Below are 22,796 nucleotides of genomic sequence, written 5' to 3'. Positions count from 1 at the left end.
AGGGGTCGAGTGATATATTAAAATTTACACAAATTATGGAAACCAAAAACAAAAAGTGCGCCACAGCTGACTGAACTTTTCTTTTGTGTGCTTTTTTTTTCCAGCTTACCATCCTGCCATGGATTCTCGATCCCAGGTTAAACGATGATCAAAAAGAGGTCATAAAGAAAATAGCTTCGCCATCGAGCAAGTCACCTCCGTTGGTGGTGTTTGGTCCATTTGGAACAGGAAAAACATTCACTCTGAATCAAGCTGTTCGACAAATTGCCATAGATTGCAACAACCGTGTACTTATCTGCACCCATTCAAACAGCGCGGCAGACATACACGTAGAGCTTTTGGACGAATACCTCCGTAATAATGGAATGCTGGCTTGCAGACCTCTGAGGATTTACACACCCTTGCGGAAGTTATCAACTGTGTCTGCCACAGTGAAGGAGTACTGCCTCGTAACTGACGGAGCCTTTCGACTCCCTACTCGCAATGACGTGATGTACCACCGGGTCATAATAACAACTTTGGGAATGTCACGAGCTCTGTTTGATATGGACCTCCATCGGGGAATTTTCTCTCACATCTTAATCGATGAAGCGGCGCAAGCGCTAGAGACGGAAACGCTCGCGCCAATCACACTAGCGGGTAATAATACCAAAGTGGTTTTCACCGGGGATCACATGCAGGTTCGTCTAGTTGTCTTAATTTCCAGCCTCTCTATGGCGCGATGGCCTCATGGTTAGTGCGCTCGACTCCGGATCGAGTGGTCCGGGTTCGTGCCCCGGCCGGGACATTGTGTTGCGTCCTTAGGCAAGACACTTTACTCTCACAGTGCCTCTCTTCACCCAGGTGTATAAATAGGTACCGGCAATTTAATGCTGGGGGTAACCCTGCGATGGACTGGCATCCCATCCAGGGGGGAGTAGAAATACTCCTAGTCGCTTCATGCTACAGAAACCGGAGTTAAGCACCGGCCTAATGGGCCACTAGGCTCGTAAACAGACTTTACCTTAGCCTATGGATGTAGTAGATGATGGAGTAATAGGCATAATGTAATGATGTAATAGACATGGAGCACCTTGGGAGAACAACCATTTGCACAGTTATATGGCACTTTACTATTTATGTAGGGATAGAATGCCCAATTATCGAAGGAATATTGCGCACTATTTGTGTTAAAAATATAGAGACGTCACACTATTTTCTATTGCCCTCCTCGCTAGATGAGCCCTGACGTATTTTCTCCCCAAGCAAAGAAGTGGGGATTCCAGATGTCCCTACAAGAGAGGCTCTTCTACGACTACCGCAGACGTGGAAAGGAAACAACACAAGATCCTAATGTCATCTATCTAACAACGAACTACCGTTCAAACGAGCAAATTCTTCTATTCTCATCCGACATGTTTTACGGCAAGCTTTCTTGTGGTAGCAATCAGCCCCTTCACCCTTACTTAGGTCCACTGGTGTTTTATTCCGCTTTTGGCGAAGAGGAGATGGCGGAGAACCATTCGTCCTACCGTAATTTGGCCGAGGTGAACGAGGTGGTGAAGCGAGTCAAAGAGCTTGTTGACTGCTGGCCTCAGCAATGGGGCTCAACACCGGATCCTAAACAAGTTGCTGTAATTTCATCAGAACGTTATCAGGTAACAAAAAATGGTCGTGGAACTACACTGTACGGTCAAACGCCCTCTATATATCAGACTTGGAGTTCTTTGTCCAGAAATAGCCCTCACAACACACACAACATTCACCTCTCGCTTTCCCTGGTTAATAGAAACATCTTACGTTCTGCGGATATTTATTTCTCCAATGTAATTGGGTGATAAATAATTTTTTCTTCTGTAGGTAAAAACAATTCGCGATGGCCTTCGAAAAATTGGTCTTGGCGATGTTGACGTTGAAACCATCGAAAATGTGCAAGGTAAGTAAATTACTTGAAGGAACTTCATTGATATAGATCTTGAAATCAAACTAGTTTTTGCCATACGTTTGACTCCAGGAAGATTATGGTACGTAGATTCTTCTTTTAATAACTCTAAAATGTCTAGCAGACAGGTGAAGGCAAACTGTCAAACAGGACATTTGTGTTGAAAATATCAAATTATCCTTGGTAATTTCAAAGAGATGAAGATTTCGAAAAGTTTAATTCATACTGTCGACAATCATTCTTCAGCCTTAAAGATATCGTGAATTTTTCCTACAGGAAAACAGTTCCGTGCACTTTTTGTCAGTGCAGTGCGAACCAAACACACTTGCAACGAGTTCAAAGGCTGTGCGGATAACGAAATCGCGAGGCCCTACCTGTCATTTCTCTCGGATCCTAAGCTTTTAAACACTGCACTTACCCGTGCCCAATCCTTCATCGCCGTGGTAGGCGATCCTTTTTCACTAAGAACTATTGGAGATTGCCAGGGACTTTGGGAAGAGTTCATCAAGAGATGCAGTGACAGCGGAAACCTCTTTGGAATAGAATGCAGTGAACTTGAAGAAAGTATTTCTCAAATGGGACTTAACGTCAACGCTAGTGAATTTGTCCCACGATTCACCAGCCACACAAGTCCCCAACCTGATAGTGAGACTTCAAACTATCAGATGGCAGCCTTGGAAGATGTGACTTTCGATGCTTCTTATTCAACTCCACAGCTAAACGCACCAGAGCATACAATTTATGATGAAAATTCTTCGCCCAAGGAAATTACGCATGAGAATGTACCCACCCCTGGTATCGGTAAGATTCTAGAAGATTGTGCCGAGGATTCTAAGTATGACCAACTGAAAACATCATCTCAAAACGAAGAAGACGACAGCGAAGTTGAAAGTATTTCAGACTCTGAAGCTATGTACGACAGATCGATTGGGAGTGACGATATTGAAAATGGTGATTTTGTCGAAGGAGGAAATGTGCCAGATGAAACTGTTCCCCCAATGTACATGGATGACATCACCCTTGCCATCGAGGCTAAGTGTGTGGAGAATGAAAAGAAACGAAAATTGAAAGAAGAAAAAATTCAACAGTCGAAAAGAGAACAGATGAGGTTCTTCGCCTCAACGAACTACAAAGCCACCAAAGATATCGGCAATGAAAGTGTTCATCGTGCTTTTGCATCTAACATGTACAACGCAAGAACCGATCTACGTCTTAAAGACTTCACAGCCGTAACAAGGAAAGGCAAAACCCGCATTGTTTTGAGTAATCCGACAATCAAATATAGTGAACGTACAAAAAGGCTCATCAATCAGGTTGGATTTGACGATCATGAGAGTCTTCAGGCTGAGTGTCTTGAACGTTTGCTGAAAGAGGAACCTGAGAAGTACCGCCGATGTAGACTACGCATAAGCTTCGCGAAATCCAGAGTATCCTATGGAGAAATTCAAGATTTGGAGAGTGAAGATATCTTGATTGAGGGAAGAAGCACTCGTCAGAGATTCGATGGAGACATTGTAGCGGTGGAACTTAAGAAGGAGTCCGCGGAAAAATCGTCTGTCGTGTTGGAGAGAATCATTGGAAAAATAAAAGGTAGACTATATTGCCCGATTAATCCTCGCGAACGCCAATTTGTGTGTACGATCTCCAGGGACAACCCTTGGTTAATGCTCCCCATCAATAAATCGATGACACCCATTGCAAACTTAAAAGATAGCTCTTGCAAAGGAATTCCCATTTACAACAGAGTGCAGCCAAGAGAAAGGGAGAGAGCAGTTCGGATAAAAGAGATTTCAAAAAGAGACGCATTCAGTGGAAAATTTCTCTTCGTGGTTCAATATTTGCAGTGGAGAAAAGATTTCCCATACCCACTTGGCATTGCCACCAAGACTATTAGAAAAGGAAGTGATCTTAGCAGCGCTTACCATGTGCTTGAGGCAGAATACCAGTTGAGGAAATCATTTACCGATGAGGTCTCCAGAGAAGCAGCAAGATTCCAAGATGAGTGGCAGGCAGTCCTTGAACGTGAAAAACAGCAACGCCAACCGGTGTTAAACGCATTCACAATTGACCCTCCCGGTAGTAAAGCTCTTGATGACGCCTTGAGTGTTGAAGAGCTCAGTAAGGGTTTGTGCAGAGTAGGAGTACACATTGCTGATGTGTCCTACTTTGTGAGAGAAGGAAGTGGCATCGACCTTGAAGCAAGGAAGAGGGGTACTTCTTACTTCCCTGGTCATAGCCATAGAGATACTTTGATGCTCCCGAGAGAGTTGAGCCACAGTCTTTGTAGTCTACTGCCAAACGAAGAACGCCTTGCTGTGTCTCTTTACTGGGATTTGGACCATAGTGGTCATATTCATGGGGCCGCGGACCTTGATCATGATGGTCGTGTGCATGGGAGAGAGCTTAATTTTACCCGCACAATTGTAAAATCGCGATGTCGCTTGACGTACACCCAGGCACAAGCAATCATTACTGGCCAAGACAGTGTTCCACAAAACCGTGACAGTGATGGAGAAGTGACAACCGAGATCGAAGAAAGCATAGTCATGCTCAGCAGGTTAGCCCAAAACAGAAGAAAGCTGCGTCTTCGTGGCGGCTCTTTCTATCGTTTCGACGATATAAACCGAGCTGAAGACTTCGAGGCTCATGAGCTGGTTGAGGAAATGATGATCCTGGCTAATGAATCTGTAGCCAGATATCTCATTGGTCAAAGGAACGAGGAATCATTACCTTTGAGGATTCAACTCCCCCCTAGGACTCATAGACTGAACGAGTGGCAACAGAAGTTTGGAGATTGTGCCAAGCTTTCACTCTCTCTACGTGAATACTCACATCGAGATCAGCATTGCGTAGAAACCTTCGTTCTACCAAAGTGTACTTGGAATAAAATTAGTTCTGCACGCCAAAACGAGAACGTCAGAAGGCTCACTAATCTAATTTGCAATGATCACATCTATCCGCAACTTGCAATTGCACGTTCATTTTTTAGAGGTCTTCAACGAAGAGCAGAAGATTTAAAAGCGGCTGAAGTTCCATCAGATAATAGAGTTCACTGGTCTTTGAAACTACAGGAATACACTCGATTCACCTCCCCAATTCGTCGTTACCTTGATATCGAAGTTCATCGGTTGTTACTAAGAATGGCAGACCAAAATACTGAGGCTGAAGAGACTTCTGTGCTTTTTCGTCGTTGCTCGTTTCTCTCTGAGAGAGCAAGTAGGTTTGAGAAAGAATGTGGTCGTATTCAATTTGCTGCTAGTCTTAGGGAAGAGGGTTGCGGCGAGACGCCTGCTGTCATTGAAGTCCTCACCCGGGATAGTATCCAGCTACAGCTACTATCTGAAGCGAACAGCTATCTGCCCTCAGGACAAAAGAGAGTTCAGATCAGTCACTTGGGACCAATTAAACAACCAGAGATGGATGAATCATTGCAATGCCTCGAACTTAAGTGGAAACTCAGAATTTATGGTGCTTCCTCTGAGACTATCAAGCAAGCGCTAGAGTGTGAGACTAAAGAGCAGCGTGAGGAACATTTTAGCAAGGAAAGGGCCAAGATTGCGTTAGATGTAAGCTCAGATAATTCAAGTATTTTACATTACTGCATTCCGAGCCACCTTTGGCTGAACGTCTCGAACGCCATCGACAATAACAAAGAAAACTTAGAGAAGTGTCTAGCAGACATTGATGCGGAAATAAAAAAGATAGAAGCTCAGACCAGAGATGTAAACTTTAATTACGAAAACTATGATAATAAGATAGAAAATGATAACCATGTCGACGACGATAATGACCATGGCAAAGATGATGACGACAACGACGACAATGATGAAGATGATGACGACGACGACGACGATGACGAAGATGATGACGATGATGACAGTGATGACGATGACAACGATGATGAAGGTGATGACGATGACGACGAAGAGTATGATGATGATGACGAAAGCGACGAGAACGACGAAGATGACAGTGATGCACATTTTCAGAAAGTGTCCTTAATGTTAAAGGTTTTTGACACTGTCAACATACAACTGGCCGTAGACGACGTCAGAGGTTTGATGTCACCGGAGATTCAGCTTTTGAAGTTAGCACCGGGAATTGATGTTTGCCTTGAGCACAGAAAACGTCCAGACAGATGCTTTGCAGAACTTGCCTCAGATCACTCATCAAAGCCAAAGTACAAGAGTATCGCAAAGTATATTCAAGCTTGGGAACCCGTTCTGGCAATGGAGGCTGCCACACAAGCAATAACGAATGAAGATGTTATCATTCTTCAAAATCTCACAATAAAATGGGAAAAAGCTGGGGGAAAAACTGTCGGCGAGTTTTTGCTTGAAAAGTCGTTCTGTAGAACAAGATGTATCGAAATTTCAGGCGGTGATTATGCCTGTGTAAAGGTTCGCTTCCCAGTGTCAGTGTATGCAGGGAGATCTGATACTTCAAAATCCATTACAGCCACTAAGCTTTGTAAAACTGAGATTGAGGTGGAAGAAGAAGCGTACTCGGACAGTGATGATGACTCGAGCTTTCACACAGCAAGTGAAGGAGAAGATGACAAGGAAGGTTCCACTTCTGATGGCAAAGAAGGGAAAGACTTTGTTTGGGTTGGCCACTGCTCGATCACGAAAGAGAAAGATCATGTGAGGCTTCACCTGAAACAACACTCCTTAAACATTCCCTCAGGACTTCTGGATGGAGAAGGGTGCATCTGTACCCTGGAGATAATAAAGCAAGCTATCAATCACAGGTGACTCTGATAAAGTAGATTAGAATACACCATAAGTATTTTATTGATAAGTCCTCTTGTTAAGATATAAACAAGCCGGTTTTGAACGAGAAAATGTTTTAGAAAACTTGTTGACAATGTAATTTACTAGGGTCGGTGACCCAAAAAAGGATTATTGGGATAAAATTTATGAGGAGGGCAAAGGAAACTCTACTCCAGTACAACTTTCTGGATTAGTGCCTCGGCGCCTTTGTCCGCCAATGTAAAATTTTACTCTGACAAGTTCACGTATCGAGGATTTCTTTGGGTAAATGTCATTTCAATCTTGGAATTCTGCAGTTTCTCTAGGGTTGAAGAAAACCTAAACATAAATCACTAATCAAAACACTTCTGTTGTATTTAAGGCGAATGATGAAAGCTTTAACAAATCTGGAAGGAAAAGTAGAGGATGACTTAGTACACGACGTCTGCCTTGGAAAAAAAGGACAGCTGGGTGGTATGTTCAAATAACCAATTTAGGTCGTTTCATTTTCACGAACATAGTCTTGTAAACCCAAAAAGTACGCACAAGTTATACTCTCACTCATTCCATTTACTTTGGGGGTCTGAGGGCTAGCAACGTGTTCACTCAACATTAGTTGGTTGCTCGCGATGACTCGAATTTTTTTCCAGGTCTTGCTCATCTTGTTCTTTTCCTTCTTTAACGTTCCCCCGCCAATTGATCCTCCGACAGCCCCCTTTCCAGTTTTCTTTTATCATGACAGTTGTTTAACTTTAACCTGACTACTATCAGTCAAGCAAATCATCCAATCGGCAGAATTACAAAGTTCGCATTGCACGGTTACCAAGTTGCTCATTGTTGTTTCGGTAACAAGGCTTATCCTTGAGCAAAACATCCAGCTTGGGAGACCGTAAGATTATGCTTTTTCTCTGGCTCTTATCTCTCGCCACTGACATGGGAGCGATCCTAACAGGAACTTAGGAGGTCCGTACAGCATACCCCTGATGCTCGTTGGGACGCAAAAGCCTCTTCACCGCTTATCTACTGAATGATTATTAAGATTTATGATTTACGAGAAAACTTGGGTAAGCCTTTTGCCTTGTACAAGATACATCTGGATCCCCTGGATTAACTAGGTTTAACTCTATGCACAAGCGGATTTCAGAGGAAGAATTGAATGATTAATTGTTAATTAGATTAACTGCATTGAAGAGGTCAGACAAAGTGTGTTGATAACAATAAAATTAGGGAACAGTCGCCAACTTACTACTAGACTTGATCATACGTTTTCATTATCTGAATACAGAAACTTCCACAAAACAACTACCGAGTGAGAACCTGTCCATTGTTGGTCTGCGCAGAGACCAACCTCTGGCTGGTGAAAGAGCTTCAGATCTGAACATGGTCCAGCTTGCGGCTGTTAAAACAGCTTTACGAGGCCGTTTTACTTTGATTCAAGGACCTCCCGGTAAATATTCCCCATTGTACCTATTCAAGATTTGAAGACGCGTAGCTATTGAAAGAAGCAATTACAAAAAGATTAAAAAGTTAGTTGAGAAACCTGGAGATCATTGCCCATAATGTTTTGTTCACACCTTCATCCTCTTCCGTTGTCCGAAGTCCGTGAGATCTTGCAGACCAATGCTTTAGGGGACAAAGGTACCAGTAAGTGTCCAAAAGAAGGAAAATTCGTCAGTGGTGTACTCGTGACTTAAGGGCAGTCAAGGTCTTTGCTGTGGATTGAGAACACATCCTATCCCCTTTAAGTACTTAGTCCAATGTCATTCAGCATTCCTTAAAATATTTCTTATATTTTCTACTGCGTCCAAAAATCCACTTAACGGAGCTTTTCATATATTTCTCTTCATCATCATAATTTTCTCTAGGAACTGGAAAGACCATAACAGGAGTTCATATTGCCTATTGGTTCGGAGTAATAAACGAAGACGACAAAAATACGAATGGTACTGTCCTCTACTGTGGACCCTCAAACAGATCGGTAGATGTTGTGGCAGGTGAGCGGAAAAAAATCATTAGAAGGTAGCAAAGCAGGGGAAGGAGCTATGCATCCCCGACTGTTTGAAGTTTCCATGAGTAATTTTTAAGCCGTGACAGAGCTTGTTGATACTGCCACAATCGAACCAATTTTGCGACGCTATAGCCATGCTTGCCAAGAGACTTTGTACAGAGCTTGTTGATCCTGCTACAATCGAATCAATTTTGGCAAATCGATTGATTCCACTCGATAAGGGTAATGGTGAGGTGCGACCGATCGAAGTCGGAGAGTGTGTAACAAGGGTGACAAAGCAGGATATTATTGAGGCCAACGGCTCACTACAAGTGTGCGCGGGTCTGAAGAGTGGACCTGAGGTAGCCATTCACGCCATGCACGGCATATTTGATGCTGACGATGCAGATGCCGTGTTACTAATTGATGCATCGAACGCTTTGAATTCGTTGAACAGGGCTTCTGCCTTGTATGATGTCGCTGTTCTTTGTCCTAATTTAGTCACATACGCCACCAAATCCCTTTGGGCTCCTGCTCGCCACTTTGTCACGGGCGGTAAAGAACTGAAATCTACAGAGGGTACTACACAGTGTGACCCCTTAACAATGAGCTTTTATGCTATAAGCCTTCAGCCTTTAATCGGCCCATCTCAATCTATTCAGCAACGCAAAGCAATGCTGGTATGCCGATGATGCAAGAGGCGCTGGTTCGCTCGAGGAGCTAAGGAAGTGGCGGGACGGGCTAAATGACATGGGACTTAAACTGGGGCAACCTCGTTCCCAGGGCCTTTTCCCTTAGCTGAGGGAAAAGGCCCTGGGAACGAGGTTGAGCCTGGGGTACTACCCCAATGCTAAGAAATGCTGGTTGGTCACCAAACCAGAAAAGGAGAATGAAGCGATTGAAGAATTCGGTGACACGGCAATAAAAATATCGACTCAAGGCCAAAAACATCTGGGCACCGTGCTAGGCTCTAGAACTTACCTAGAGGAGTACATGAAAGGGAAGGTAGAGGGCTGGGTCGAGCAAGTGGCGAAGCTCGCAGAATTCGCTACAGCTAATCCACAAGCCTCATATGCAGCCTTTAATATTGGATTGAAACATCGTTGGACTTATTATCTCAGAACACTGCCTGACATCGAAGAACTGCTAGAGCCGCTAGAGCGCACTATAGGCAATGTCCTCATACCCGCCATGACAGGCCCACCTGTACACCCGCTGAGTGTGAATTGCTAGTACTTACATACATACATAGGTTAATTGACCACTCCCCATAAGGGCTATTCAGGGCCAACACCCACCCATCGCATCCCAGGGGAGGACATCCACCACACAGTAATCTCGTGCGTGGGAAATTAACGTCTCCTACCCATAACCCTGCAGGAGACGGGACCTACGGTTTATTCATTCTTATCCGAGAAGACTAGAATATCTATCCATTTCTTGTTATAGAAAGGTAGCAAATTCTCCTCAGTTATTTTAAGACTATGAGTATTGGTTCGGCCGGGGCTCGAACCCTCGAGCTCCCGCTCAACACAATCCGGCGCTCTAATCAATTGAGCTATTATTCTACGCGCCGGTGAGGCTAGGGGGACTGGGTCTCACAAACCCATGCCGAAACGCGACTAAGGAGTATGAAGCCTCAATCAGGGTAACACAGCCTCTGGTAAAGCAGATAGAGGCTCAGGCACTCGAGCTCCTGGATGATGATGACATACGGAAAATGCTGCAGTACAACCGAAGGGAGAATGAAAAACATCTTATGGAAAGGCTAGGGGAAGTAAAGAGCGTACTTCCTGATAACACTAGGAGAGCCGCTGTCCTTACTACAGAAAAGGGCGCGTCTAGCTGGCTAACAGTTATCCCGTTCAACGATGTGAACTTTACCTTAAACAAGAGATCGTTCAGGGATGCCGTTCATCTCTGCTATGACTGGCACATAGCTGACACGCCCTCCACTTGTATTTGATGAGATGCTTTTGATGGTGTGTAGACGAGGAGGATTCATCATCCAGAGGCATAACGAGCTGCGTGATCTTGAGGCCGATTTGCTAAACACTGTTTGCCACGATGTGCAAGTGGAAGCCGTTCTCCAGGAAATAACGGGAGAAGTGCTGACGAGGGCTACGAACCCAGCACCGGATGCCCGATTGGATGTTCACGCTCATGGGTTCTGGGATAGGCAAGGCTCTGCCTTTTTTGACGTAAGGGTTTTTCACCCAAACGCAGAGTCTTACAAAGATCTCACCATCCAGCAGATTTATCGCAAACATGAAGATGAGAAGAAGAGGTTATACGCGAACAGGGCTTTGGAAGTTGAACGAGGGACTTTTACACCTTTAGTCTTCACTACTACCGGAGGCATGCCGGACGAATGCAAGCGTTTCCACATTAGATTAGCGGAACTCATATTTATTAAGAAAGGAGACGAGTGCAGCACAACAATTTCATAGCTACGTTCAAAAGTGTCCTTTGCTCTACTAAGGTCCGCCTACTTTGCCAAAGAGGTTCAAGCACCTCCAGGCGTGACCCTCTGAACATTGAACATTGTGACTTTGAGATCGAAAAAGAACAAGCAGGATTTAGAGAACAGTTTTTGTTTTTTTTTTAAAAAATATTTTTAGATATTTCAGTATATAAGATGGTTGTTTTTTATTTTCAAAGAAAATTTTCCATGATATTTCCCTTGAGCTAGGTTGAACTCGGAAATATTTAAGGATAGGATTTGGAAGTAACAGATTGGAATCAATAGATCAATTCTATCATTAGAATGAAATAATTATGGGAAATGAGACCTATGACAGATTTTAATTTAATTAAGTTTATACTATATTGTAGGTTTTATCTTTTTTAGTTAAACACTTTATACATTACTTTCTTTTGAAGAGTACTTGATGAAGATCAAAGGCCTTGAATCAAAGATCCTTCGAGTATACGGCAAAGTCATCGAACAAAAAAGATTTCGAATACCGGGCGAGGTAAGATCATCTCGAACGATTGGCAGCAAGGACGAAATGAGAGTACCTAAAAACTTGAGAGACATCGCATTACATTACGTGATCAGGGACAAGGAAAAATCACCGTTCGCGGAAGAACTGAAAGAGTTTGGAAGGATGTTCGCACCAATTAAGCATAAAAAGCAGAAGAAGCAGAAGAAGCAGAAAAAGCAGAAAAAGCAGATAGTGGATGACGAAGCGGTCGAGAAATATCGTCAGGTTTGAAAAAAAAAAACAGTTTTGAATGAAAGACACAGGTACCAGAGGTTACCATTTTAGGTCCCATGACTAAAAGATTTTTGATACAGCAAGTGTTTATATAGGAGATGTCATTGATTTTTGACCTATCATTGGTTTTGATAAAGTTTTCCAGCATTTTCTCATTTTTTATAGACTTTCTCCAAAGAAGATATGTAGTTGTTTTGTTGAACTTGGGTACCGGCTTAAAACTGACATTGGAGTTCATTGAAGTGACTAGGCTAATCAGAATAGAAACTGACGTTTGAATTCGGCAAAGGAGTGTTTTTGATAGGCAAAGAATTTTTCTGAACTTAGAAACTTGCAAGGGAGGAATAAGTGAAGCGTATTCAATAAAATGAATGTACCTCTTCACTGCTTTAATTATAGCTGATTAAGGAAGCTGAGCAATGGGCAATTAATAAATTCGGACGCATCGTCCTTTGTACCTGTTCTGCGGCTGGAAGCAAAAGGATGGAGCAAGTCTGTAAGAACGTCAAACAGTGCATTGTAGACGAATGTGGAATGTGTCTAGAGCCAGAAACTCTCATTCCAATTGTGAGTTCAGGATCGGTACAGCAAGTCGTTCTGATTGGAGACCATAGGCAGCTTCAACCAATTGTAAAGAATAGAGTGGCGAAGTCTCTTGGGCTGAGTACATCCATGTTTGAGCGATATGCCAATCGGGCTATTATGCTGACGGAGCAGTACAGGATGGTAAGACGTTCATAGTGCTAGTGTCATCAGAGGTAAATCGAGACTTTTCGATCGATAAGGTGCGTCACAGTGATCCGCGAATGCTCGAGGTAAACCCCCTTAGGGAGTGAAAGGAGGAGGGGGGGTAGGGGTGAGGAGGGTTTCCGGACGAGAGGGTCTCGCTGAAAAAACGAACTGAGAGCCTTAATATTTGTCATCATTATCTGTTCTAACTTTTGACAGCTTTTGACAGCTTTTTCAAACACAGTTGAGGTCCACCCAAACACCGAATAAACATCGATCAATATTTTGACATAAGTCATCGTGAAACACGATTTTAATAAAGCTGCTTGCAAACAACTTTTATCTTTTAGCATCCCGATATTTGTGAATTTCCTTCCGAGCAGTTTTACGGCGGGAAATTAGTCACGTCAAAGTGCGTCACAGACAGACCAAGTTGGACCACGTTCGATAGGAACTTTTTAAATTTCTGGCCGTCGCATAAAGGGGACAATTACACACCCCTTGTGTTTTGTCACGTGGTTGGTAAGGAGGAGGAGCTTGTAGTGACAACTGAAGAGGGTAATCAACGATCAAAGAGTAACATGAAGGAGAAGGACAAAGTGGTGAGTTGATTAAGATGCAGACTCATGTTACGTTGAAGGGACCCTCTTCATGGTTTGTGTGTTGTAAACAGTTTGGCCAAGTCATTTACAATCTGTGTCAATCGTCTCCACTATCCCCCTTCCTTTTTTTACTTTATTATAATCTCTATCAGGTTGTATTATTAGCTGAGAAAATAACTATTTCATGATTTCTTGAGCAAACACAGACGTTTTTGGGACTCGAACGATCCCAAAGAGAATGCAGCTACTTCTGTCACGCTTTGACTCCAACCAATCAAATGTAATAGTCTCTCTTTTAGGATTTTAACTTAAAGCTTCATACAAATAATCCAAGAAAAGCGCCAGGGAAAGGAACTCTCTACTTCCGGCTGCTTACCGCGTCTCAAAAACGTCTGTGCTCAGAGGAGCAGTCTTACGAAACCGCCCTATGATTTGAAAACCCGAAAAATTCAGTTATTTCATTATTATATGAATTTTTGGCGATTAATAAAGCCTTTTCAATAATAATTTTAGTTGAAAGTCAATTGTAGGGCGAGAAATTACGATTTTAAAACCGTTCCGCCATTAATTTTCGTAATCACTTCCCAGGCTCAAGAAGACAGGCGCGAGTTTGGAGCGTGACGTAGATTACTCATTTGACGCGCCGTGTTCGTGGCTAATTTTCAAAAACAGTATTTTGATCGTACTATTGCTTTTATAACACTAAGACTAAGGCTATTTCACTAAATTTCACGAGGTTTTTGGTGCGCTCGACTCCGGATCGAGTGGTCCGGGTTCGAGCCCCGGCTGGGACATTGTGTTGTGTTCTTAGGCAAGACACTTTACTCTCACAGTGCCGCTCTCCACCCAGGTGTTTAAATGGGTACCGGTAATTTAATGCTGGGGGTAACCCTGCGATGGACTGGCGTCCCATCCAGGGGGGAGTAGAAATACTCCTAGTGGCTTCATGCTACAGAAACCGGAGTTAAGCACCGGCCTGATGGGCCACCAGGCTCGTACACAGACTGTACTTTTTACCTTTAAGACTATTTCACTAAATTTCACGAGGTTTCCGTATAAATATAAAATGATGCCAACAGTGTGTTAAGTGATCTACGTCACAATGGGAGTGACCGCTGACTGAAGATAAGTTGGCCGTGATTACGAAAATTAATGGCGGAACGGTTTTCAAATCGTTATTTCTCGCCCTAGAATTGACTTTCAACTAAAATTATTATTGAAAAGGCTTTATTAATTGCTAAAAATTTATATTATAATGTAATGAATTAATTTTTCGGGCTTTCAAAATATAGGGCGCTTTCGTAAGAGTGCTCCTTGAAGTTCTCTTACAAGTTTCGTTTAAAAGAGAATTCTCAGAAAATGTCAGAAATGACGTAAGGCATCGGACTATAGCTGTTAACAGCTTTAACCCGTATATTATAGCTAGCTACAAACTATCTGTTCATTGAGTTTGTAATCTTTCTGAATTTTAGAAAAAACAAAAGAGATACAACCTGTCTCAACTTGTTCAAAAAAGGGTGAGCAACTCAATTAATAGAAAATTGCAGAAGAGTTGAACTTTAAGTAGAGAACATTGGTGTACGTTTTCATTTCAGGTCGCCGTGGTTAAAAAATTACTCGGACTTGGTGTGAATAGTACGAAGAGTGGTGATTCAAAAGTGAGACAGGATCAAATTCTTGTTCTCAGCCCATACCGCGCTCAGTGTCATGTTATTCGGCAAGATCTCATACATGAGGAAGTATCCAACGTGAACGTAACTTCAATCGTTAAAAGCCAAGGTAAGCCGGGGTAAAGAAGTAATGAGGAACAGTGGATGAATGGCTGCTAAAGGAATTTGAAAACACTTCGACGAGAAAACTGTCATCAATACACCGAAAAGAGTAACAAAACAATCAAACAGAACACACCACAAACGGCGTCCAAGACGCGTTTAAAACAATCAAACAAAGTCTACAACAAACTTATAAAACAATCAGACTGAACATTTGTCGTGAAATATTCACAGGCCACTTAGTCGCTGGTCAACCAATCAGAAAGGTTTGTCTTCCATGGTGCTGGTGTGGGTTGGTAATAATAGTTATAGAGGCAAGACCGATAAAACGTAGATAAGTAAATTTTAAGACGGAGCACTATATTTCGGCTAGCCAAACCAGCCGTCTTCAGGTGCAGTGGGAATTAACAGAGAATTGGGGTGATGCTTCGTAGATAGCTGTATGATGTAACAGCGGAAATATGTAAAACTAATTTGATTGACAATGAGATAACAATAAAAATAGAAATAGTGAGCAAAAATAGAAATGAAGTAAGTTAAATTGGATAAATAACTAGAAACTAATACATTTCTTCGCGAGCGTTAAGGCCATCTGGATAAATAGTGTTGCCTCTTGAAATTAAAAAAGCTTCCCTGGCCTTGCGTATCGTATTTACTTATCTACGTTGTATCGGTCTTGCCTCTATATTTATATTTCATATTCGTTATTTTGGGCCGATCAGATCATCGCTGATCCAACGTACAAGAGTAGGAGTATCGTCCACGGTTGCCTGCTGAACATTTCACAGTAATAATAGTACTGGTGATAATAACAATAATGATAATGATGATAACGATAACAACTATGACAATGAAGAGGATAATAATGGTTATAAGTGGATGACTTGTTAACTTACGGTTTAATTTGTCCTATTTTCAGGCAGTGAAAACGAGTTCGTGATCATATCACTTGTCCGATCATTACCAGACTCCCAGATTGAATACGAACCCACCGGAGCATGGCTCCGGGAGAACCTGGGCTTTGTCACTGATGAACATCAGATGAATGTTGCGCTGACTAGAGCGAAACAAGGACTGTGTATTATTGGTGAGTGGGATTAGAAAAACATCTTCCTTTTAATGAACTTGGGCTACGTAATATGTATGCACGATATGGTATGGCAAGGAGTGCCATACCACATTGTTGGAATGAATATATTATTGGAATGCCATACCATTTTGCTTTGCTGATTAAAACTTACAAGAACGTTAAGCTGATTGTTTTCTTTTTAAAATTGTCTTACTATAGACCGACGAAAAGTAAAGTAAATGCTAGACCTTCCTTTCTCTCATCCTTCCTTCCCTGTACTTGTTCCTTTCGTGAGTCTTTTGAAAGCATCTACGCTTTTCACGCAAAAATGGTTCAATTTCTTACTTAATGCAAGAAAGAGTATCGTGATTGAACTGACCTTGAGGCTCTAGTTAATAGAGATTACCGCAAACATTACTACAAAGAATCATGCGATTATTTATCATTTCAACTTGAAAAGTTGTCTCTCAGGGACAGTTGTCTATGACTCATAGGCCTAAGCATTTCTCTGATACATGTGTTCCAGGTAACAGAAACTTACTGGAGATGTGTGATTTGTGGAGTTCTCTCATTGAGCATTACCAAAGCAAATCGTGCGTAGTGGATGGCATGGATTGGCCTTGAGGGGAACACGAATGTAGAAGAGTACCAAATTTGGGTAATTTTCTTTGCACATCAAGCTTCAGATGGTTGTTGTTAAAGATTATTCTACATCATCAAAATAAATTTCAACTACAAAATTTCATAGAATTAGGTAGCTTTAAATTAGCTACCACTCTGACGAAGGGCTAACGCTCGAAACGTCAGCTTTTTAACTCTTTACGGTGGCCAATTTACAATTTCAACTTAGTTGATATTACCAAATTAGCTTTAATTAGTAAAGGCTGATAGTTTCTAAAGAAACTGTTTGGGGCTGCGTCGGTGGGGGTAACGAAATAATTTGGATATATCAACAAAGTTGAAATGGTAAATTGGCCACCGTAACGATTACAAAAGCTGACGTTTCGAGCGTTAGCCCCTCGTCGGAGCGAATAGAGGAGCTTTAAATTAGGATGTCTAATTAACAATTATTCCACGAGCGCGCGTTGGATATCAGATGATAGATAGCCAACGAGGCGCGTAGCGCCGAGTTGGCTATAATCATCTCATATCCAACAAGCGCGAGTGGAATAATTGTTTTATTAAAAAACGCCCCCAAGATATTAAAAAAATCTTCTCGACTTTATTTTGTAAGAAGAAACCAGATGGTACAAGGTACAGATATTAGATTATGGTATATTGGCTCATATACCCTGATGGCTAAGCCAATCAAAAGTCTTGAATTGCATTATCCAATGATCCAGTTTTTAATAATATAAATTAATATTATACATTGTAGGAATAAATTCAGTTTGAGCTTGTATTTGAAATATCTCAAAGCAATTTAAAAGATTTAACAAAAGCTTTTATATCATATTCATTTTACAATACTTTTAGCTAGGATAGTTATAACATATTTCATCTTTTCTTATTTGTAGCTACAAAATTCAACACGTAAAAGTATATATTGAGCACTAGGTAAATTTGTAAGCAGTTTCTGAGAATAAAATCCTGGAATAGACAAGTCAATTAAATTTGTGTGAGTTCCTCTATTTTTTTTTTTAAAGAAATTTAACAATCCCTTAAGGGAACTGCCATGGGAATATACAGTTCTTCATCTTTTTGGATATTGATAAGATATTGGATGAAAATGAACCATACCAAGTACGATTTTTTTCACCAAACATTTTCCAATGAACCATCTTTTCGTTGAAAAAATAAGTGAATTTCACAGAAAACTACACTATCTGTACCATCCTTTCTTAAAAAAAGTCTAGTGTAATATTTAAGAGACGTTGTCAAGTCTTTTGTATATGGAAACCACTATTTTTGTGTGGTTGGTTACCTTATGCCATCAGAAAGGATGCCTAGTGTCTAACATTAGACTCTAGTCTTTAATATCCCCCAATACAATCGGCGACAAAATTGTTGACACAATGGTCTTTTCCACCCTCTATTACTTTCATTTTATATCTTTTGCCCTCGTTAAGTTAATCATTTGGTCCCCTCCCCTACAAAAAGAATGGAGGAAGAGGTCTGTCAATGATTCAGAAACTAGCATCCGACTTTAGACACTATTGTTTAATTCTTGACATTAGTGATCGATTTTAGACACTAGTGTCCGATTTTAAACACTAGTGTCTGATTTTAGACACTATTGTTCAATTCTAGACATTAGTAACCGATTTCAGACACTATTGTCCGATTTTAAACACTAGTGTCTGACTTTAGACACTATTGTTCAATTCTAGACATTAGTAACCGATTTCAGACGCTATTGTCCGATTTTAAACACTAGTGTCTGATTTTAGACACTATTGTTCAATTCTAGACATTAGTAACCGATTTCAGACGCTATTGTCCGTTTTTAAACACTAGTGTCTGACTTTAGACACTATTGTTCAATTCTAGACATTAGTAACCGATTTCAGACGCTATTGTCCGATTTTAAACACTAGTGTCTGATTTTAGACACTATTGTTCAATTCTAGACATTAGTAACCGATTTCAGACACTATTGTCCGATTTTAAACACTAGTGTCTGACTTAAGACACTATCGTTCAATTCTTGATATTAGTAACCGATTTTAGACACGAGTGTCCGACTTGAAACATTAGTGTCTGAGTTAGATACTTGTGTCCCATTTTAGACTAGTGTCCAGATTCGGAAATTATTCATGATCGTAAGAATGGGACACCAACCTTTAAACGCGGACACTACTGTGAAAAATCCTTGAGCGTGAATTCACGGTCATTTTTACATGGATCATGTGAAAGAGTTTGAATCAATTTTGTAATTTTGCCAAATCGCGAAATCTTGAAATTTCAGACCAAAGTTCAGCCAAAAGCTGTTAATTCAAATATAGATGATTAGAGTTGAAAGGTTATGAAGGGGGATTAAAAGACAATTTTAAAAAGTAATCAGAGAGTGCTGAACCCTGCAATAATCATAAGGATGAACATTTGTACTGCACTGATCGCCGTCTATTGTTGTCATTCGACTTGACAGGAATAAGATAAACGAAAGCTAATAAACAACGAACTTGAATTTATTGTAAGGGTCATAGCAATGTGTCATTTTCTCGAGATCAAACGTTCACTTTTAGATCGCAGTCAGTGGGTGACCACTTAAACCACCCTGTAACACTTACAAAAAAAAAAAAAACTATGGAATACCTGCACGAGCTAGAGAGCAAAACTGAAATAATACCTTGTGTTCTGTTAAAAAAAAAAAAAAAAAAAGAAAAGGAACTCTATTTAATGAGGGTGATACATGACAGTACTAATTAACTGATGACCCAGTGGCCCTCAAATAAATCAAACAAAGATTTTAAATAAACATAAAGTGCATGAAAATCTCCACTTGTGGAAGGCAGACCAGAGGGCTATTTACAGAGCTGAGCGCAACCGAGGAGTTGAACACGGGGCAACCGAGAACAAATCCAGCGAGTAGAGGGTACATGATTTGAACCCGGGACGTGCCGCCTCCATTTTTTGTTAAAATCGTGTCTGTGTGGAGAAACTGTGACTTTGAATAAATTAAAGTTTATATCCTTCCATGCAGGCAATTAATGTACTAGCGCTCGTTTTTTATTTCATGGTTAGCGAAAGGCTACCCACCCCTCTCGTTATTATGGTTTTTGAGCGGTTATTTCAAGACGTATAAACGAACAAACTAAGCAGGGATCGTTGCGGTCTGTGGGAGGATTGCACAGTCGATAAAAGGTTCTATGTTTCTAGTCAATCGATATTTATGGCTGGTTATTTCACAAAAGAGATGAAAGCTACTTGTATTTGAATTGTGGGGTAGCTAATCAAAGGTTTATTATTTTCTGTCATTTCTCAATAACTTTCCATTTTACATTGCACCAAATCATTTAAATATTGATAAAACGATGTGGTTAACATTGCAACCAGAATAGAAAAAATTTAGTTTCAGGAAAGTCGGTGAAGGTACGACCAGTTCTCATACGCGTATTTCTGGTATACCAAGAAAATGGGCGCCAACATTGGAGTCTCTGTTTTCTTCTTTCTCACTTTCCCATTTTTTGCAAGGTAACCTATCCTACAAATTTGAAGAAGAGCCCATCAAATGAATCGCTTTTCGCTCAGTATTCAATATAGATAACCGCTAGTCAAAAAGTTCTCCCTTAACATGTTGGTGAAAAATATTCTTCAGTGAACGATTTGTCTTTTATATATATATCTACTCTTTATAGATCAGTTAATCTTGGAGGCGCTTGCCAAAGTATGTGGAACAATGCTGGAAATAACTTGATCGTTCCAGCAGAATTAACTGTCAATGCGGTCCCCAACGCAGCTCCGTTGTTTACCGTGGTTCCTGGAGCTGGAGGAGTTGGAAAAGTCAATTCCCTTGTATTTGCCCGATTCCGAGGTTTTTAAAGAACAAGAACCCTTTACTATCTTTTATATCAAAGCTTATTGCCACTGATAGACAAAAATCTACGATACAGTACAATTCAGGGCTGTGACTAGTCTTAGAAATCTACTTCCTGCGCTGAAGTAGATAAATAATGACGAACATTTATTCATTCACCGCGCGCCAACTTAGTCAATGGACAATATCGTTCTGCTCTTTAACCAGATGATCAGTGGTAATCAATGGTAAGTAATATATTTCTAAAATTTCCACAGAAGAAATAAAATTAAAGGATAGACTGTGTCTTCCCTTTCAATAAGGTTACGATTCCGCGCTCCGATGCCCTATCACTGAGCCACAGAGACTCCATGGGGTGAGCCAAGGCCTATTACGAAGTGAAAGAAAACAGCTTGTAGAAAATTTTTAACCTAAAGGCTCAAACAACCGAGGTATTAGATTGAAATTAACAAAAATTTCAGTGGAAGTACGCATGCAAAGTTTAGCCAGGGTGTTGACATCGACCAAAGTAACCAAGATTTCTATGATGTTACGACGAAGATTTACGGCGGAAATAATTTCTTTCATGTTTTTTCTTTTAGCCTTACACTGAGATTACGTACTAGGTTTTTTGTTATAGAAGAGAACCCTAAATCTTAAAAAAAGAAACACCTCTACAAGATCTTGGGTTTTTGAAAGGTTGAAAAAACGTCGTTGTGTCTGGTAGTAAAATTTTAAATGTCTCGTGTTTGTTATGATCCCAAACAGACATATTGGTTGATTACCAGGCAGCGCCGTTTGTTCTCCATCAGCAACATAAAAATGACTTCATAACTGCGGTAACCCAACCAGGCGGACCTATGGAGGCAGCCTTGAATTATTTACTAACTCAACCGGGATCATTGCCTCCAGGAGTGGTAAGTCTGTAACTTGTAGACCTCTTCTTTTATTGAAGGAATATGTTATTCACATGTCCTGAACTTCTGAGTCCTTCAAGAAGATTCAAGATTCAAACTTTAGAACTTCGGATCTTAATGTTTGTCGTTCTTCCAATGAACAACAGAGAACGCTTTTATGAACCAATAAGGTAAGGGATTACGCGGGGTGGGGTGGGTGGAGGAATTTAGGTGGGGATCACATAGTTTTCGGGGATACAATGGGGAGATCAGTCGTCACCAACAGAGTTTAAAGAAGAACTTAAGAAAATTGACTGCCAATGAGAGCCGCCAATGAAAGGGAGTTGGGAATCATGAGAAGAGCCTTAGGGAAGAAAGACATAAATTTTTTCGTGAAACAACCAAAATCCTCATAAATAATGAGCTGTCCCTAAATCAGGTAACGAGATGTGAGGGCTTATCAAACATCGATGACTTGACATAATTTTGCAAAAAAACCGTCCCTTGCATTCCAAAGCGTTAGGAACAGTTTGATCAAATCAACTTTCTGGGGCTAGTCCTCTGTTTTCTCCTCCAAATTCATTCCAAGCGTTAGGTACAGTTGATCCAGTCAACTTTTTAGGGCTACTCCTCTGTTTTCTCCTCCAAATTCATTCCAAGCGTTAGGTACAGTTGATCCAGTCAACTTTTTAGGGCTACTCCTCTGTTTTCTCCTCCAAATTCAAAGATTACATTCCCCATGTTTTCGTGTCACACATCCCCTGTCCAGTTTCCTGCTCGTTCGTCCCATTTATCGTTATGGACTTCACTTTTAGACCACCCCAGAACAATTTTGATGCATTTTGGAAGAATCATGGTTCCGGAACAGCAATGGATTTAAACATGTTTTTGTTGGTTAGTACGGAACATGATATTCTATAAACAAGGCTAAAAGATTAGGGAAAAAATTATTAAAATGTTTAAACCAAACGTTTTCGGCTGTTTGCAATCATTACCCTGATGATGGCAAACAGCCGAAAACGTTTGGTTTAAACATTTTAATAATTTTTTTCCTAATCTTTTAGCCTTGTGATATAGAATATCTTTTATTCAGCGAACATCATGGACATACGGAATATGAATAATAGAAATAAAGGACTGGTCTTTTCACACTTTGATTGCTCGGAAGAACACAATTTAAGTGCTTCAAGTCAATAAATATCTCAATAGTCTTAGGGTTGATTTTTCTACGCGAACGTTCGATTTCGATAAAAGTTTATGCCAAGGTTATACTTCAGTGGCTGACTTAAAAAAAAAAAGAATATTAAAAATATAGCTCCTTATAACTGGAGAACATTATTCATGTTTTCATATTGTTTCTTGAAAACTTTCTACTATGAACGAAAACGTTTA

At 40.8% G+C, this 22,796-nt stretch overlaps 1 protein-coding gene and 1 pseudogene across 2 annotated transcripts in view; both read left to right on the top strand.

Moving 5' to 3' along the window:
- The window catches only part of LOC111325418 (3'-5' exoribonuclease HELZ2-like), a 40,966-nt gene extending 23,301 nt beyond the window's left edge, over positions 1 to 17,665 (top strand). The window contains exons 23-35 of one of the 2 annotated variants that reach the window (XM_088735141.1): positions 105 to 680; positions 1,218 to 1,637; positions 1,840 to 1,915; positions 2,198 to 6,671; positions 7,055 to 7,146; positions 7,958 to 8,119; positions 8,538 to 8,666; positions 11,543 to 11,871; positions 12,280 to 12,606; positions 12,960 to 13,211; positions 14,807 to 14,990; positions 15,903 to 16,070; positions 16,579 to 17,665. In XM_088735141.1, the coding sequence (XP_088591267.1) occupies positions 105 to 680; positions 1,218 to 1,637; positions 1,840 to 1,915; positions 2,198 to 6,671; positions 7,055 to 7,146; positions 7,958 to 8,119; positions 8,538 to 8,666; positions 11,543 to 11,871; positions 12,280 to 12,606; positions 12,960 to 13,211; positions 14,807 to 14,990; positions 15,903 to 16,070; positions 16,579 to 16,676 (7,287 nt within the window). In that variant the 3' untranslated portion in view covers positions 16,677 to 17,665. The remainder of the gene's footprint in view (positions 1 to 104; positions 681 to 1,217; positions 1,638 to 1,839; positions 1,916 to 2,197; positions 6,672 to 7,054; positions 7,147 to 7,957; positions 8,120 to 8,537; positions 8,667 to 11,542; positions 11,872 to 12,279; positions 12,607 to 12,959; positions 13,212 to 14,806; positions 14,991 to 15,902; positions 16,071 to 16,578) is intronic. The other variant, XM_088735142.1, reaches the window with a different exon arrangement.
- Positions 8,815 to 11,346, top strand: LOC148722645 (uncharacterized; annotated as a pseudogene).
- Positions 17,666 to 22,796: the final 5,131 nt, after the last annotated feature.

This window comes from Stylophora pistillata, chromosome 10 (genome assembly GCF_964205215.1).
Source record: "Stylophora pistillata chromosome 10, jaStyPist1.2, whole genome shotgun sequence".
NCBI classification, from domain to species: Eukaryota; Metazoa; Cnidaria; class Anthozoa; order Scleractinia; family Pocilloporidae; genus Stylophora; species Stylophora pistillata.
Note: the sequence above shows the minus strand (reverse complement) of the source record. Positions and strands in the feature narration are given on the sequence as shown.